This window comes from Agelaius phoeniceus, chromosome Z (genome assembly GCF_051311805.1).
Source record: "Agelaius phoeniceus isolate bAgePho1 chromosome Z, bAgePho1.hap1, whole genome shotgun sequence".
Lineage (NCBI taxonomy): Eukaryota > Metazoa > Chordata > Aves > Passeriformes > Icteridae > Agelaius > Agelaius phoeniceus.
Window position 1 is genome coordinate 15,245,979 of NC_135303.1, and position 15,140 is coordinate 15,261,118.

Below are 15,140 nucleotides of genomic sequence, written 5' to 3' on the forward strand. Positions count from 1 at the left end.
AGTGTAAGGTTAATTCCAATTGTTTCAAATGGGTTGGATTTTTTTCTCTCAACCTATGTGCATAACCTTTACTGTCACTAATGAGAACAGTTTGCATCATGAGCCTACCATCCCTTTCAGCCTCTCCCTCTTAAATCATGGTGCATTAGTGCTATTGAATAAAGAATTTTCTGGAAACATTATCCAACTTGTATATTGTATTGAATATCTGCTTCCAAGTTTTGCTATCATACTAATCTGAGTGCTATTTTCTAATGGAAATTTGGACTTTGGCACTATGCCAGTGTGTGTTGTGCAAGAATGAGAAGGGAAAAAAAATTGTACTCAAGTTGTTTGTACTAGATTTGCAATACTTATAGGTGTGATTTGTGTGTTGGATTGTGCAGAGTGAGTTGGAGTCTGCTCTAACTGTAGGGATGATATTGGAACAAACAGGAACTAAATGCTCAGTAGACTTCAATTACTTGCATTTCAATTACAGAGTGAATTAAACAGAACCAACCAAGGAGGCCTTATTTCATACATCCTGGAATCGTGATCAGCTAATGGTGCATGTTGCATGCTGAGTGAAACTCTGAAAGTGGTACACACTATGCTGAAGAATATGTGACATGCACATATTTAGTAGATAATTACTTTTATGCTGTAGTTTTTACTCTACAGCTGTTGAAACAAGGAATATTCATGTGTGCCAAGTGTAACACCTGCTCCAGTAACTGTGAGTAAATAGACTATTGTAATTACTGAGACATGTTATGAGGGAGAGGTCTTATAAAATAATGAGAATGCTAGTGTTTTGCATATTTTGTGGCACTTTCAGAAGTACAGATGAGATGATGGAGTTGTCACTTGTCCCAAAAAATCCTTTCACACCACGTGATAGAGGAAATCTTATTAAATGCTTATTCAGATACAATCAATAAACTAGAAATTCTCAGTGAATCTCAGACATATGTCAGTGATTCTTTTTCTGCAGCTGAATGAGAGTAAACAAATGGAATAGGGTGGCCATAGGATTATTAGCTCAACAATCAGCAAACTGGCCACACTAATGGTTGTTGCTGCATAATTCTGAAATTATCTTGGGAAGAATCTGTCAGTGCAAATGCACTTACCACAAGAAGTGTGTGCATCATGAGTACTTTAGAGGTACATAAGGCAGTAATGGATCAGAAATGCCCTGAGACTGAGTGGAAGCCCAGGCCAGTGTATCTGTCTCAGACAGAAAGCATACGGTATATGTTTTTTCTGAAGTCTCTGTGCTAGTCAGGTTTGTCCATCTTCTTGTTACCTACTTCCACACCGAGGCATCCACTGACAATGTGTCATCTTGGGCTAAGAAACATATGATTCTTCTTCCCACTCCCAGTCCAACCCCCTCCCTGCCTGTAGAGGCTAAAGAAAGAGGCAGGAACAAGGCTGAAGGCAAGGAAGCATTGCTCTTCTAGGCAGAGAACTGAGTCACCAAGACAGAGAATGAACAGTCAGCTGCCAAACAGCAGAGAGGGACTGAGTCCAACAGGCCCCTCTCTCACTGAGTCACAGGGTGCTCTGTTCATTTCCTGGCAAAGCAAAATTGGCATACTTGAGGTTTTCTTTTGTTTGCTTTGAAATCTGCCTTTGGCACAAGCCAGTGGGAAAATACACTTTGGCTTAAACAAAGTTCTTAGTACCCTGCTATTGTATTAAGTCACTCACATGTATTTGGAAGTGGTAAAACAGCCTGCGGACAGCTGGGCAGGTCTATCAGGGAATTTGATTTCAGGATGTAACATTTTCATTGGGTTAGTTAATGGACTTGGAGAAATGCAAGACAATAATGACATTTCACACAGGAACAAGTTCTACATCTTCAGATGTTCAGGATATGTTCTTGATGCTCCTGTTTTAAGAATGTGATATAATAGTGACTGTTTTAGAAGAATTATTACACTTAGTCTTCACTAGCCCTTCACAGTAAAGAAATGCCTGCACAGTTTATAAGGATGTTGAAACAAGTGTTGCCAGTTTTTATGGGTTAGTTAACACTTGATGCTTTCCAACTGAGAAATGTCTAATCCTGTACCACACAGTGCAAGTATGCAGAGGTTGCAGTGGGAGTCATCTGGGGTTAAAGTAAAATAATTTTTAATCAGAGTTTGGTTTAACCATTTCATTCATCTGCACATGAGTTATAATTAATTTTTAATGTTAAACACACTTTTTTCTGAAAGTACCTGCGTGTATCTCCCAGGTTCTTAGGCACAATTGAAGCTGTCCCTAACTCTGTGTGTGAATTCTGATGTTGTTTTTCAGTCAGTCTCTGTCTCTTTCAACCATGTTACTGCACAGAGTAGGAAAAAGGCAGGAAAAAATCCTGTGTAGCATAGGTGTAGAATGCAGGGTGGATCTTGTTCAGATCCTGAAGCGTCCTGGTTGGGATGTAGTATCATGTGCTTTGATCTGTCTGATGGCTGGTCTGCCAGAAATGGACAAACAATCTTGAGTTTTGAAGAAAATAAATGAGAACTCTTAATTTCTGAATGCCTGTTCACAGTCAGCAAGGAAGTATTTGGCAGTATAGGGATAGAACTTGGGAAGTGCGGTGTATTGTACCCATAGGAGTTCCTTTAGAAAAGGAAAAACCTCAGAACTTTATACTTAGTATTAATACTGAGGTTCAACCCTGTCCTGGTAAACCTGTGATAGATATGATAGAGCTGGATGAAGATAGGATCAGAGCAGATTATAAACAGGAAAATAAAGTTAATATGGGTAGTGATACAAAACATGAAAGACTGCCTTGTTTTTGAAGGCATAGTTTTGAAAAGATAAAACATTTTTAAATGTACTGTGTCAGCTGCAGGAAGTTTTGAATGGAAGTTGTTGGGTTTTAACTTATCTATGAAAAATGTGCTGAGTCACTATACAGCACCTTTGTTTCTAGGTACAGATCCCTGTTAATCACATTTTAATGTACAGGAGATCAGTGTACAACACTGCTGTGGATATGCTGTTCCCGTGCTGCGGTCTGGAGCAGCCTGTGCCTCTCTCCCCGCTGGAGGGAACAGCACTTGGGACACTGTCCCAGTGTCGCCCTGTGCCGTGAGCCACCGTCCCTCTGCCAGCAGAGAGCAGTGCAGCTCTTCGCCGGGATTTCAGGGGCCATAACTGGAAACATATGTGGGAGACAAAGCAGAAGAGTAAGGAGGAATATACACAGAAGCACTGAACACAGAGGCAGACCTGAGTGTGAAGGTGGGACAGGGAGGTTGCACTCGATGGGGAAAACAATGGAGAGTGGAGGTGATGCAATGTGGGCATGAAAAGAGAACAGGAAACCCCAAAATACAGACTCTGCTAAAGCAACCGGAGACCTGAAGGATGGACGTAAAACATTTTGGAATGAGATTGTGGCATTCCTGTTACCCTGTGAGCCACAGGAATGTTACAGCTCCTGGTGCTGGGCATGGAGGAAGGACAGGGACCCAGGTTGTGTGACAAGTCTGTAGCACCATGGAGCAATATAGGTGTGCTTTTCTGGATTCTAGATCTTAATGTGCTTCTTGTAGTGAATTGGGGTGAATTATCCCTATGTCTGCATGCTGATACTAATCTGTGGCTAACAGAGGAGAAAGAAAAACTCATAGGATTATTTTCGAAATGTTGCTCTTGGTGTACATTGTTTCCCATGAAAATGCTTTTGCCAGAGTGCAAGGATAGAGGCACAGCTTGTATAGCATTTATTCCTGACTCTTATATTTGGGGTTTTTTCCTGAACTAATTTGGCACTTCAATAATATGTTGTATTAAGATGGCCAGATAAATTTAAGTTGCAGAGGATTGTGTTTCCTACATCTGACTCAAGTAAATCAGAATCCAATCAAAAAATGTGTGGGGCTGTGTTTTAGGGAACACAGGAAAGGGGAAAAGGAGTTGTCGTTTCTTGTAAGGAGTACACCATGTCCACAAATCCAGTTTATTAAGGATTTTTCCTCTATTTTTAGCAGAATGTTGAAAGCAAATGCATTTTTCTCCCCTTTTTCTAGTACCATCTCCTGAACTCTTTGTAAAATGTCAGTATGTTATGTAAAATCTGCAGCATTCTAATGGTGCTTTCAGGCTTACTTTGACCTTTTGAAATCATTACAACCCCCCACCCCCTACAGCCCCCCATTTTTCCTTACTTAATTACACACAGGAATAGGGAAATAGGAATCCAATTTATTGTTATCCAGGTGGCGTTTCCTGTTACTTAGCTTTATCGTTTTCTGTATAGTAATTAGTATGCAGAAAGCTGGAGAGATGCCTGTAGTTCCAAAATGAACTCTCTGTAGCTCTCGCTCTCTCTCCCTCCCTCCTTCCCTCCCACTTGCGCTCTCCTTTTGGCACCGCCCCTTCCATGCACCCTTTAGCCAGCAGCAAGACAGCTGTGTTTGATCATAAACCACTTAAACTCCAGGCTCACTGGCAGGGGAAACTTTAGCGTGAAGTGCAGCATTGGTTTCTCCCGGAGAAGGGAGCTTTCTTCTCTTTTCCTTTCTGCCTCCCCAAATACTGAGGACTATAGCAGCACTCTAATTTCTCTGTGAACTTGTGTGAAGCTCATCAAATTTTTCTGAGTCTGTTCAGCGGCATTGAGAGATGCCCTTTAACAGAGTTGTGGAAAAGAGCAGCATAAAGCAGACAGCAGAGATGAAGCATGCCTTGTAGATGGACTAAGATAGCCCTGGGATCCTGGTAAGCACTTCATTCCCTGCATTCTCTGAGCTCTTCACATTATTAACAAGCCTCTCTAAGCAATGGACAGGCTGTGAAGTCAAAACCAGTTTGGCTCTTCTAGAAGATCTTGCATCATTAACTTAAACTCTCAATGTGGAGTAAAAATGGCTGTCTAGAGCAAAATGTATAAGAGAGAAAAATTTTGGAGAAGAAAGTATTGAATCAGTTGCTTCAAAGCTTTGAAGCATTACAATCTGCAGAAATCGTCAAGCCCTGAGAAGTCTAATCATGAATTCTGGAGTTGCTATGAAATATGGAAATGAGTCCCCTGCAGAGCTGAGTGAGGTAAGCAGTTTCAGTGCCCTTCTTTACGCTTTAAAAAGAAACATTCCCCATTCGGGCTTTCAGTCCTCAAGCAATGCAATTAAAAATTAATAGAATGTATATCTTGCTATAACTTACTGTGCCAGTCAGGAAATGACCTGAACTTTTTTGCTGCTTTGCTCTGGATGAGTGGTGAAAGGCTAACGATTGCAACCACGTAGAGACATTTTTCCTGTTACCCTGCAGCAGTGATTGCCTTCCCTCTGAGAGCTGTGTTTATACCCAACATTCATCTTTGCAGTAGGTGAAATATGGAGATCTCAGTTGAGATTAAACAGATGGTGATTAATTTAGGAGGGAAGTGGGGTGAGTAGAAAATGACAAAAATTTATTGGTAAGACAACAACATTGGCAGAAGTTGTTTTACTTGTGTTTAGCCAAGGTGATACTGTTTGTTTAGGTTAGATGAATTAGGTTACTTTCCTTCCTTGCCTAAAAGAAAACAGGTCATGAGAAACTTTCTCCTTTTTCACTGGAAACCATAGTCAAACTGTTATTTCTTATAATTGTGGGTATGTTTTAGTGTAACATGATTGTGTGTATTTTCACTAAATTTGAAATTAAAGCCATATCAGATGTTATGCAAATTCTTAATAAATACTTTAGAATGGCATACTCTGTCAGTTAGTGGAATGTCTTAGATTTGTAATCCTTATGGGCTTTACTGAGAACTGCTAATTTAGTTATGCTATGAAATCACAATCATTTGATTAAGGTCATTTTGTAGGAAATTGAATCTGCAGTCTGTCTTGTCCCAGTTTAACTGAAGTGCTTCTCTGTTCCTTTTGCCCATTTTTTTATACACCATTTACTGTGACATATCCTTTATAAGCTTGGTTTTTTAAGCATTGGAAATGCTTGGCAGAATAAGAAAGTTAACAGTTTCTGGAGTTAATTGTATAGAGAAAGGAGACACTGAGGTATAGAATGGAATAATGATGTAAGTGGAATAAATCAGTAAGCTAGTGAGGGAGACAACAATGTAGAAGGAAGCACAGTAAATACGTGAGAGTTAAGCAAGTGCTGTACCCTGCCATACTAGAGGACAGTAGGTTTGTGACTGGGAGATTCTGACAAAAGAAATGTCATATGTATTTCTTCCTAAAGTAAAAATTGTTAAATTTCATTATTTCTGTGTAACTTTTTTCAAAGTATTGCTTAGAAATTCTGTATTGGCATTTCAGTGTAAGTGGGGTTCATAAATTCAGCATATAAGCCTGGGTTACTTTTGGTCAGAGTTTCTGGCTGTGGTTGTATTGATCGTGATTACTGCTTTCTGTGCCCTCAACATTTAATTTTCAAGACTTTGCAAGATAACATAGATCATGGAGTGTCTCAAAGAATTGATACTGGAGTCAATATTTGGAGCAGGTAGTATTTACATTGCTTCCTTGAAATTACTTATTCATGTTTCCTTCATGCACTGAGTAAGACTTTTGTTGTGAGAAATACCTTCTCTTTCTGACGTTTTAACATGGGAGATATTGAAAGGAGTCTGTGACCATGCAACATTGTCATTGTTTAGGTGGGTTTTTTTTTTCCCAACAAGCTTTCTTTAGTCCTTAGTCCACATTTGTACTCAGTGCTACAGGTGGGTTAGAAATAGGCCCCTTTTTGACTGCAGGCATAGCAGAGAAGATCATAAAACTCCTAACTTTCCCCAGCTGCTTATCATCATTTGCTTGCTGCTCATCTTCATCTTTGCAGTTTGAGCCTTAGCTAGTCACTAAGAAGGGCTGGGTCAGCTTCAGCAGTGATCTTGGGTAAAACACTGAGTTTTCAGTGAAACATGAAAGCCTCACAGAAACATCATAGTCCACCTCTCTAGGGAAGAAGATGCATAAGTAGTCTGAGATGTAGTAGGCAGCTGCTAACCCCTAACTATTAATTTCTCAAATAGCTCTCTGTAATATCTATGCTTCTATTAGACCTTTCCCTCTTGGTGACTGGTACTGGCTGTAATGGAAGGTAAAACGTCCTGGTAAAGGTTGTACCTATGGTTTATGTATCTGTATTTTCCCCATCTTTGTTGTGCTCTTCTTCTTCCTTTCTGGCTCTGTCTTCTATACACCATGTTTATTTTCAGTCAATGAAGGACAGTAGCCTTGTGTTCAATTAAATGATGGGAAAATGGCTACAAGAGGAATTTGAATAAATGACTGGTGTCTTAGTTTGTGTTCACCTGCACCTCTGTCTCTACAGACAGCTCATATGCTGATATTACAGTGGGCTGCTACTGCTGTACATACCTGAATGGCAAATATTATAACAGACCAAGAAGTACTATGATTCACATGATGCACAGTGGGTTTTCGTGTAGGTGCCTTGATCTCTTTGATCTCTTTATCTCAGTACACGGAGCTCTAGGCATGAAACTGCTGTTATTAAAATAAACAGGAAAGCTACAAAGCCCTGAAGATATAATAAATGCATTCTTGACTGGATACATTAGACAAAATAGAAAATAAGTGTATTGCAATTCATTCCATCTGTATTAGAACTTTCTAGCTGAAATTTACATCTTTCTTTGGCAAGAATTAAAGGATATGTTTCTTGTCCAAGACACAGTGTGATTGCAGGAACTTGTGTATAGTTGATGTTTGCTATTCCTAAACTCTTGTCTGGGTAAACAGGGATCTTGATAGTCTTTATTTACTCACCTGCCCCATCCAAAGGTCATGCAGAAAGCAGACAAAAAAAATCTGATTTCTGTTATAAGTCATTCAGACCTCCACAAAACTTGTGCTCTGTGGTTCGCTAGCTCCAGAGTTCAAGCTGTTTTTTTACTGAAACTTGTCAGTTCATGTTACCCCATTTCTTCTGCTCTTCTTTGCCTTCAAGTTTCAAGTCCAAAGAAAGAAAGATTTCCAGTTTGCTGTTTGCATGGTGGATTTGTCATGTTGTACCTTGTTCTTACATAGCAAGATGGTGTTAGGCTTGGTGGCTTGTTTTGTTAGGGGTTTCTTTGAGATTTATATATACATATATAAGATACAGTAAGAGAGGCAACACTGTTGTGTATTCTGTGAGGATCTACAGTAGCCTGTGGTATGTTTGTAAATAGGTAGCAGTAGTCAAAAAAGCTCTGTTCTACTATTCTGAAATGGGCCTTCTAAAACAATTTGCAGAGATTGCCTTTAAGGCTTGAATCAAGGAAGGATGTGATTTTTATGCATAACTTAATACCCAAATTATGAAAGCTCTCATTGGATCCCTTCAACTTCTTACTTATACAATTCTGAAAGCCTTTGTTGTAAACACAAGGCATATTTTTACAGCCAACATAATGAATTTTACTGAAAACATGTACAAGTTAACAGTGGGGTGCCTGTAATTGCAGACGGTTTTATACATCATTAAAAATGAAACTTTGTATCAGAATTTAAATGCTTTGTACCTGTTAAATTATCTATTCTGCAGAAAGGGGTGTTCATCTAGAAAGAGCTAGATTGTCTAACCTGTATTTTCTTCCAAATTCAAAGGCACTACCTGGCTTTAAACCCCCATATTCTGAGGAATTATCCCTTACGTACTAACACTGATGTTACCTGCTCCCCTGGCCATTCACTGTGGAGATGGCGTGCTGAAATAGAGAGCTGTTGTCTGACCTGGTACACCTGTTGGACTGAATGTGGCCAGCAGTTATGCCTGTGCCTAATGTTGGGACAGTTAAAATTATTACTGCAGGAATGTGAAGGAGATGTAAAGTGCTGAGCTTAATGATATTTTTCTCAATTGCATACTAAAGAGATAAATTTTATCCTTGAATTAAAAGCCAAGCTATGTTCTTTGGTATAATTTTCATTAAGTGAGCCTTGTGAATTTGCTGTTAGTAAGACTGTGCCTAAGAGATTTTGTAATGATGTAAGGGCTGGTATTATAGTAAAGCAATATGTTCAGCATTGCAGCTGATTTGTATTATATTACTGTTTATTGTGTTCTTTTAGCACTTGCTGCATGAGTTGATGGTGTATAACATCTGAAAAGTTTATTTTATTATTTTCTGCATGACAAAATCAGGAGATAGCATGCTGCTTTAGGTGCACACTTTATACCTCCTGCTTCTTGATGTTTGGAGGTCAAGTGTTTAGGATACAGATGTTCTATGTGACAGCATTAGCTACAGCTTCATATTCTTTAATCCTTCAATATTGACTGGAATAAACAGATGGGTTGTTTGTCTTGAAAAAATTACTAACTTTTTAGTTTGTTTCAACAACAAGGTGTTTAAAATTTAGAGGAGGAGAAGGAAGAATTGGCTTCAAAGCTGGTGTTTGTAGGAAGCAGAAGAATGAGTTCATGCAAAGGATTTCACCAAAATCTTACGTGTGAAGAAAGGACCAAGTCTGAAAGGCTTAAATTCTGACTTTTTAGTAATTTTACAGTAGGACAATGTTGCACTTCCTTCTCAGATTTGTGTTCCACTGCTGCTGTACTTATAAACTAGTATCTGATGAAGAACATTGCAGAAGGAGAATTGCAGAAATAAGAGGGGCTGCAGGGCTTGAAGTTGTGTACACAAATCCAGTGAGTGTGAGGGAGCTGTTGGGTGAGATGGGTAATCAGCCGAGGAGCAGGACATCACTCAAAGCCTCCCTGGCAGAGGAAGAGTTCAGAAGGGACCATCCCCACCCTGAGGTACTTTCCCATGTGTGCCTCTGTTCCTGTAGAACAAGTGCCAGCTTGTGCTGTCACCATACCTAGGTGTGGGGAAAGAGCACTGATGGAATGGGGAAGAGGTTTTTTGTGTGTTCCAGGGTAGGATTAAATCCCAAACACTTGTTTTATCTTCCTGAGCTTGGTAATCTTCCAAGAAAATCCGTGAGCAAATATCACCCTAATACTTGATCTGCTTCCTGAATGGTCTCTGGTCATGCAACAGATGTGCCAGGGTATTTCCAGTACCTCTCATGAGCGAGTAAACTCCATATTCTACTGCAATTCCATCTCTGCTACAGGCTATAGCCTTGGCTGTCAGTGCCAAAGGTGTGCAGGTTGTAACACAGAAGGGTATACTGTGCCTTGCTAACAGATGTGGTGTCTTTTCCCCAGTCAGAGGATGTTTTGGGAAATGGATAGATTATTAATCCTTTAACATATTGCAGCCTTACAATAGAACTGAGTGGAATGTGGTTATCAAACAGCAAACATGGCATATTTTAGAGTTATTTTAACCTTGATAAAGTTGCATAACTGATTTTTTTCCTAACAGTAGGCAAACCAAAAAGGCGAACAGTGTGAACCACTAAACTATTAGAAAAGTGAGCACCGCTACCCATTATGCTTAAATCAAAGTACCTTAAGGAGAAACTTTCTTAAATACTTCTAGTGAAGAGCTGGTTAAAACTTCCATCTGGAGGTAGCAACACCTTACAAGAGTGTTCCCAGCTTTAGTGCTTCAGAGATGCTGAGGTAAAGTTTGCAGATCTTTGGGTGAGCTTTCTCCTCTTTCCTAGTTCACATGGGCTTTGTGAAGAACTTATCAACCTTACAAACCTGACATTTTCCCATGCTGTTTTCATGAGGAGTGTGGAGACCTTAGATGTGAAATACAATCACAGATTTTAAACACTTCCAGTGTGTCTCTGTTGCATTGATGTATCTATAAAAACTTAAAGAAATGCTTCAGTGGTAAACTTGAATGGGCATGCTCCTGGACAGTGACTATCAGTCTGAATGCAACCTTTAGACAGGGTCCATAGTCAAGCTGAAGGTGCTCTGGCAGGATCAATATATGAAATTTACAGCGTGCATGGTATTTCCAGTGTTAAAAACTAGTGTGACTTCAAAGAAAATGCTTTTTCCTGGATTTGTTTGAGCTGCTTATCAGGCACAGAGTGTGTTCCAGGCTTGGCTATTATTAAGTTGAAGCACTATAAAAAGATTAGTCAAAATGCCCAGACACTGTCAGCACTGATAATGCTCTTCTGCAGCCTCCTAATGAAAAAAATACAAAGATTATGTAACTTATCTGCCTGATAATTTATTTTAATATCCTTTGCTCCTTAAAAAAAAACATGTTTGATAAATGCCTTATATGCTGTAAAATCTGTTAGTACAAATATATGTTGTGAAAGTACCATTAAAAATGTATGGATTGTCTAATTGCTTTTAGAGACTTGATGTTTTTATTCATAGGTAAAAAAGCCAGAGTTCATTCCTGGAAGATTTTTGGAGATAGGGATTGTAATCTTTTCCCTCTTCCTCTTCTGACTCAGAAAAGAAAAAAGTATTATTACCTTTGATCAGACTTGGACATACCAGGACATGGTTCTGTGTGGGAACAATTATAAGATTCTTCTTTCAGAAGGTATTTTTATGTATTCCTCTGCAGTCTCTGGATTTGTAGTTTGTAAAGGGACACATACAAGATCCTGAAAGAAGAATCCATAGATTGCAAGGTTAAGGTTTGCAAAGGTGGAAGTTTCTGTGCTGTGTATGTGGGAAGAGAGGGCATGAAGAGAGGCTGTGTCATTGGTTCAGTCACCTACAGTTGGGTGTCATTACATTCCTCTTTTGGGGCTCTGAGTAGTTGATGTACAGTTGAAAAGGAAATGTGTTCATGTCATTTCTGGGTATTTTCCTTATGTTTAGGTTTTACTCTCTTCGTGACATTGCGTGGTACTCCTAGCTGCAGGTTTTACTTGTGATTAGAATTTCTGCTTCTCAGGTAGCATGGAAAAGTTTAATTTGACTCTTCTGTAGTCCAATTATTACATGTTATTACAATTATTATATGTTCATATTATTACATGTAGTAATAATATACCAATTTATGTACTCTGTGATGGTCTTTGAGTTCAAAGATTCTGAGGGATGGAGGTTTAGTGTGGGGATCTCATGCTGGTAAAGAAGGCTTTTTGACACTGGTGGCAAACCGCTTTAGGCAGTCCCAAGTAAGAATTTCCCATATAAATTAACTGTCTGTATGAATGATGTATATTTTCTGTAGATTTAGATTTTAACTATCTCTAATGAATAGAAATATTCATTAAGACTCTGGAAATTGGCTTTCATGTTCTCATTCTGTTGTAATTGTATATGGAAATTTGTCATTAAAATCAAAATATTGACAGAAATCTTTTCAACCCTCCCAAACGTAAAGAAAATAAGTATTTTTTCAGTATGCTTGTCTATACCCCTTATGGCTGTTTGTAATATTATTGGTTGCATGCTAAGTTTTATAAATTACCTGCTGTAACCTTTGCAGAATTTTTGAAATGCTTCAGAAGGTGATTGCTGGATTTTATTGCAGATTATTGGGATATCACTAAAATGTAGTGATATCCCAAAATAGAAATTTACATCAGGATTATGGCCATCTACTGATAACTGAAATAAGGTACTGTTTTAAAACCAGGCCATTTATGCATTTTAAAATGTGAGGCTATTTCAGGGTTTGATAGGTTCACAACAGCACCTCTGGCTTCTGATCTGTCAGAACAACTTTTTGAAACATTGCCAAAAAAAGTAAATTGTTTGATTGCCGTGATGGAATTATAATTGTCAGCACAGAACTGTGATTCATGATTGTGGTGACAGAGAAATACAAATTCGTTACTATGCTATGTGGAAAGTCCAAAACTATTCCAGTGACAACTCAGCTGTCCTTTTGAACTGTGTCCACAGAGGTTTGGCTGAAGCTGGTGTCCCCACAAAGCAGCACAGGTGCCTATCTTGAAAAGTCCTCCCTTTGCAGACTGTAAACCCAAAAGTATCACTTGCTTGCAAAGACATGTTATCTGGCCTTCATCTACAACAGGCTGTGATAATCCTATCCCAAACTGTGCTGGTTTCCTTCCTATCCTTCAGGGGACTGAATGCCTCTAGTTTGATAATCTTTTGAACTTTGCATCCTATCTAAATTGCACAGTTTGTTTACTGTTAAGCTGTTGCCAGGTAGGAGGTAGTAGAATCTAGCTGGCTGTTAACTGCACTTGGGACTGCCCCTCCTCAAGAGGCATGTCAGCTGAACCTTCCTTTGCTGTATTCATGTGCTTGATATGGAATTTGCAGCCATGTACAGAAACCAAAGTGGCTATTTGTCATCTGCAGAAAAGACCAGGTACCCCCTTTAGAATGGTGTACTGAGAACTGTCCTTTGCTGTTTTACATATTTGACTTTTTTTTTCCTTTTTACATTGCATATAAAATATTTTATCTTAGTAAGTTCCTTTTCAATCTCACCTGGTGGAAGGCAGTTAATTTCGTAAAATACATAAGCAAAGAAAATCTTTGAGAGAAAATTTTTTGTCTGCCTGAAGCAAATAGGCTATATGTGAAGAACAAAAATTGCTAACAGTATTTCCAATTATACTTTTCTGTCTTATGAGATGTAGGATTAAAGAATGGACAGAATATCTTTATTTCTCCCCTTGCACTAATGGATATCTTCCCTGTGGAGCAAAGTAGGAAAAAATGTATTGATTCGTAGCTGTGAAGTCAAAATTGCATGGAAATCGGTATTAATTTAGTTACTTGGTGAGAGAGATCTGCAAAATGCAGAACTTTTTTTCCATGCTTTTTAAAACTTACAGATTCTGTCTCACATTCTGCAGGGTTGAATACCTATGAATACCCATAATTATCTTTCTTTGTGAAACTCAGTGTGGTTGAATTTCAATACCTACCCATTCTGGAATATTATGAAATAAATGTGTTAATTGCTTTTCATGAAGGTAGATTTTCTCCTTTCCTGTGAGAATTTCTTGTAACTTCCTATATTTCTGTATTGTTAGGCTGAATCTCTTTTTATAGCATATTTAAGCACTTTTAAATATAATGATTGATGCCAATGAGTTATAGGCAAGTGTCATATCTCATTCAGAATGTTACATAATCATATTCTTCAGTAAGAAGATGTCATTTCCCTTTATAGAATTACAGAATCATTGAGGGACCTCTGGTGATCACCTGATCTAAGCCCCTACTCAGGTGGGATCAACTCGGAGCTAGCTGAGTGTCCAAGACTGTGAAAAGCTTTTGGATCTCTCCAAGGATGGAGACTCAACCACCCCCCTGAGTTACCCTCACAGGGTAACCCTGTGGTCACCCTCACAGGGAAAAGTGTTCAGAGGGAACCTGCCGTGTTTGTGTGTGCCCATCACCTCTGGTGCTGTCACTGGGCACCCCTGGAAAGAGCTTGGATCCATCCTCCTTGCAGCATCCCTGCAGGAGTTTATGTACATTGATGAGTTCCCCTGAGCCTTTTCTTCTCCAGAGTGAACAGTCCCAGCTTTCTCAGCCTTTCCCCATAGGAGAGGTGCTGGAGTCCATCCATCATCTTGGTGTCCCTTTCCTGACAGTATGTCCATGTCTGTTTTGTGCTGGGGAGCCCAGAACTGCATCCAGCGCTCCACCTGTGGCTTCATCAGAGCTGAGAACAACAGAAGTCTCACATCTCTTGATCTGCTGTCAATACTTTGCCTAATCCAGCCCAGAATCCATCCATCTTCTTTGCAGCAAGAGCATGTTGCTGGCTCACATTCAGTTTGATGTCCACCAGCCTCCACAGGCCTATTTCCCTTCAGAACCTTATCACACAGGACTTTTCCAAGGAGAGGTCATAGCTATAGTGATCTTGATTTTTGACCACCTCTCTCCTCTCTGGATCATAAACTCCACTGTCTTGCGAAATGAAAGTGGTCAAATAATATTTCTGTAAGTTCATGAACTGTTGTGCCTTTGAAAATGATAGGAGCACAGTATATATTGGAATCAAAAAGAAAAAAAAATTAGAAACACCAAGGGAACTTTCTGTGAATAAACAAAATATTCACTTGCAGAACATTTATTGAATTAATTCTGTCAGAAACTTTTCTGTCTTGGAGTGGCAAGAGAGGACAGTATCCTAGCATGAATAATTCCTTAAAAGGAATTAGTAAGCTTCAGAAATTGTCAGTTTATTTAAACATTTAATTTCATTCTGTTGAATGGTATGATTAGAATTTAGTAGAGTTTCTAATTGTTCTGATTTAAAGAAAAAAAGGCAAAGTGCTACAAAGGATGACCTACAGTGATAAAAAGAGGAAAAACTAGGAGGGGAAAACCTTTCC

The 15,140-nt window shown here is 39.0% G+C and overlaps 1 protein-coding gene across 2 annotated transcripts in view; it reads left to right on the plus strand.

The window, feature by feature from the left end:
- Positions 1-15,140, plus strand: part of MCC (MCC regulator of Wnt signaling pathway) — a 183,506-nt gene that overhangs the window by 40,460 nt on the left and 127,906 nt on the right. Inside the window, exon 1 of one of the 2 annotated variants that reach the window (XM_054653347.2) lies at positions 4,394-5,046. The exons of the other annotated variant lie outside the window; for it this stretch is intronic. Within the exon in view, the coding sequence (XP_054509322.1) occupies positions 4,990-5,046 (57 nt within the window). The 5' untranslated portion in view covers positions 4,394-4,989. Of the gene's footprint in view, positions 1-4,393; positions 5,047-15,140 lie in introns of those variants that run through there. 2 annotated transcript variants of the gene reach the window in all.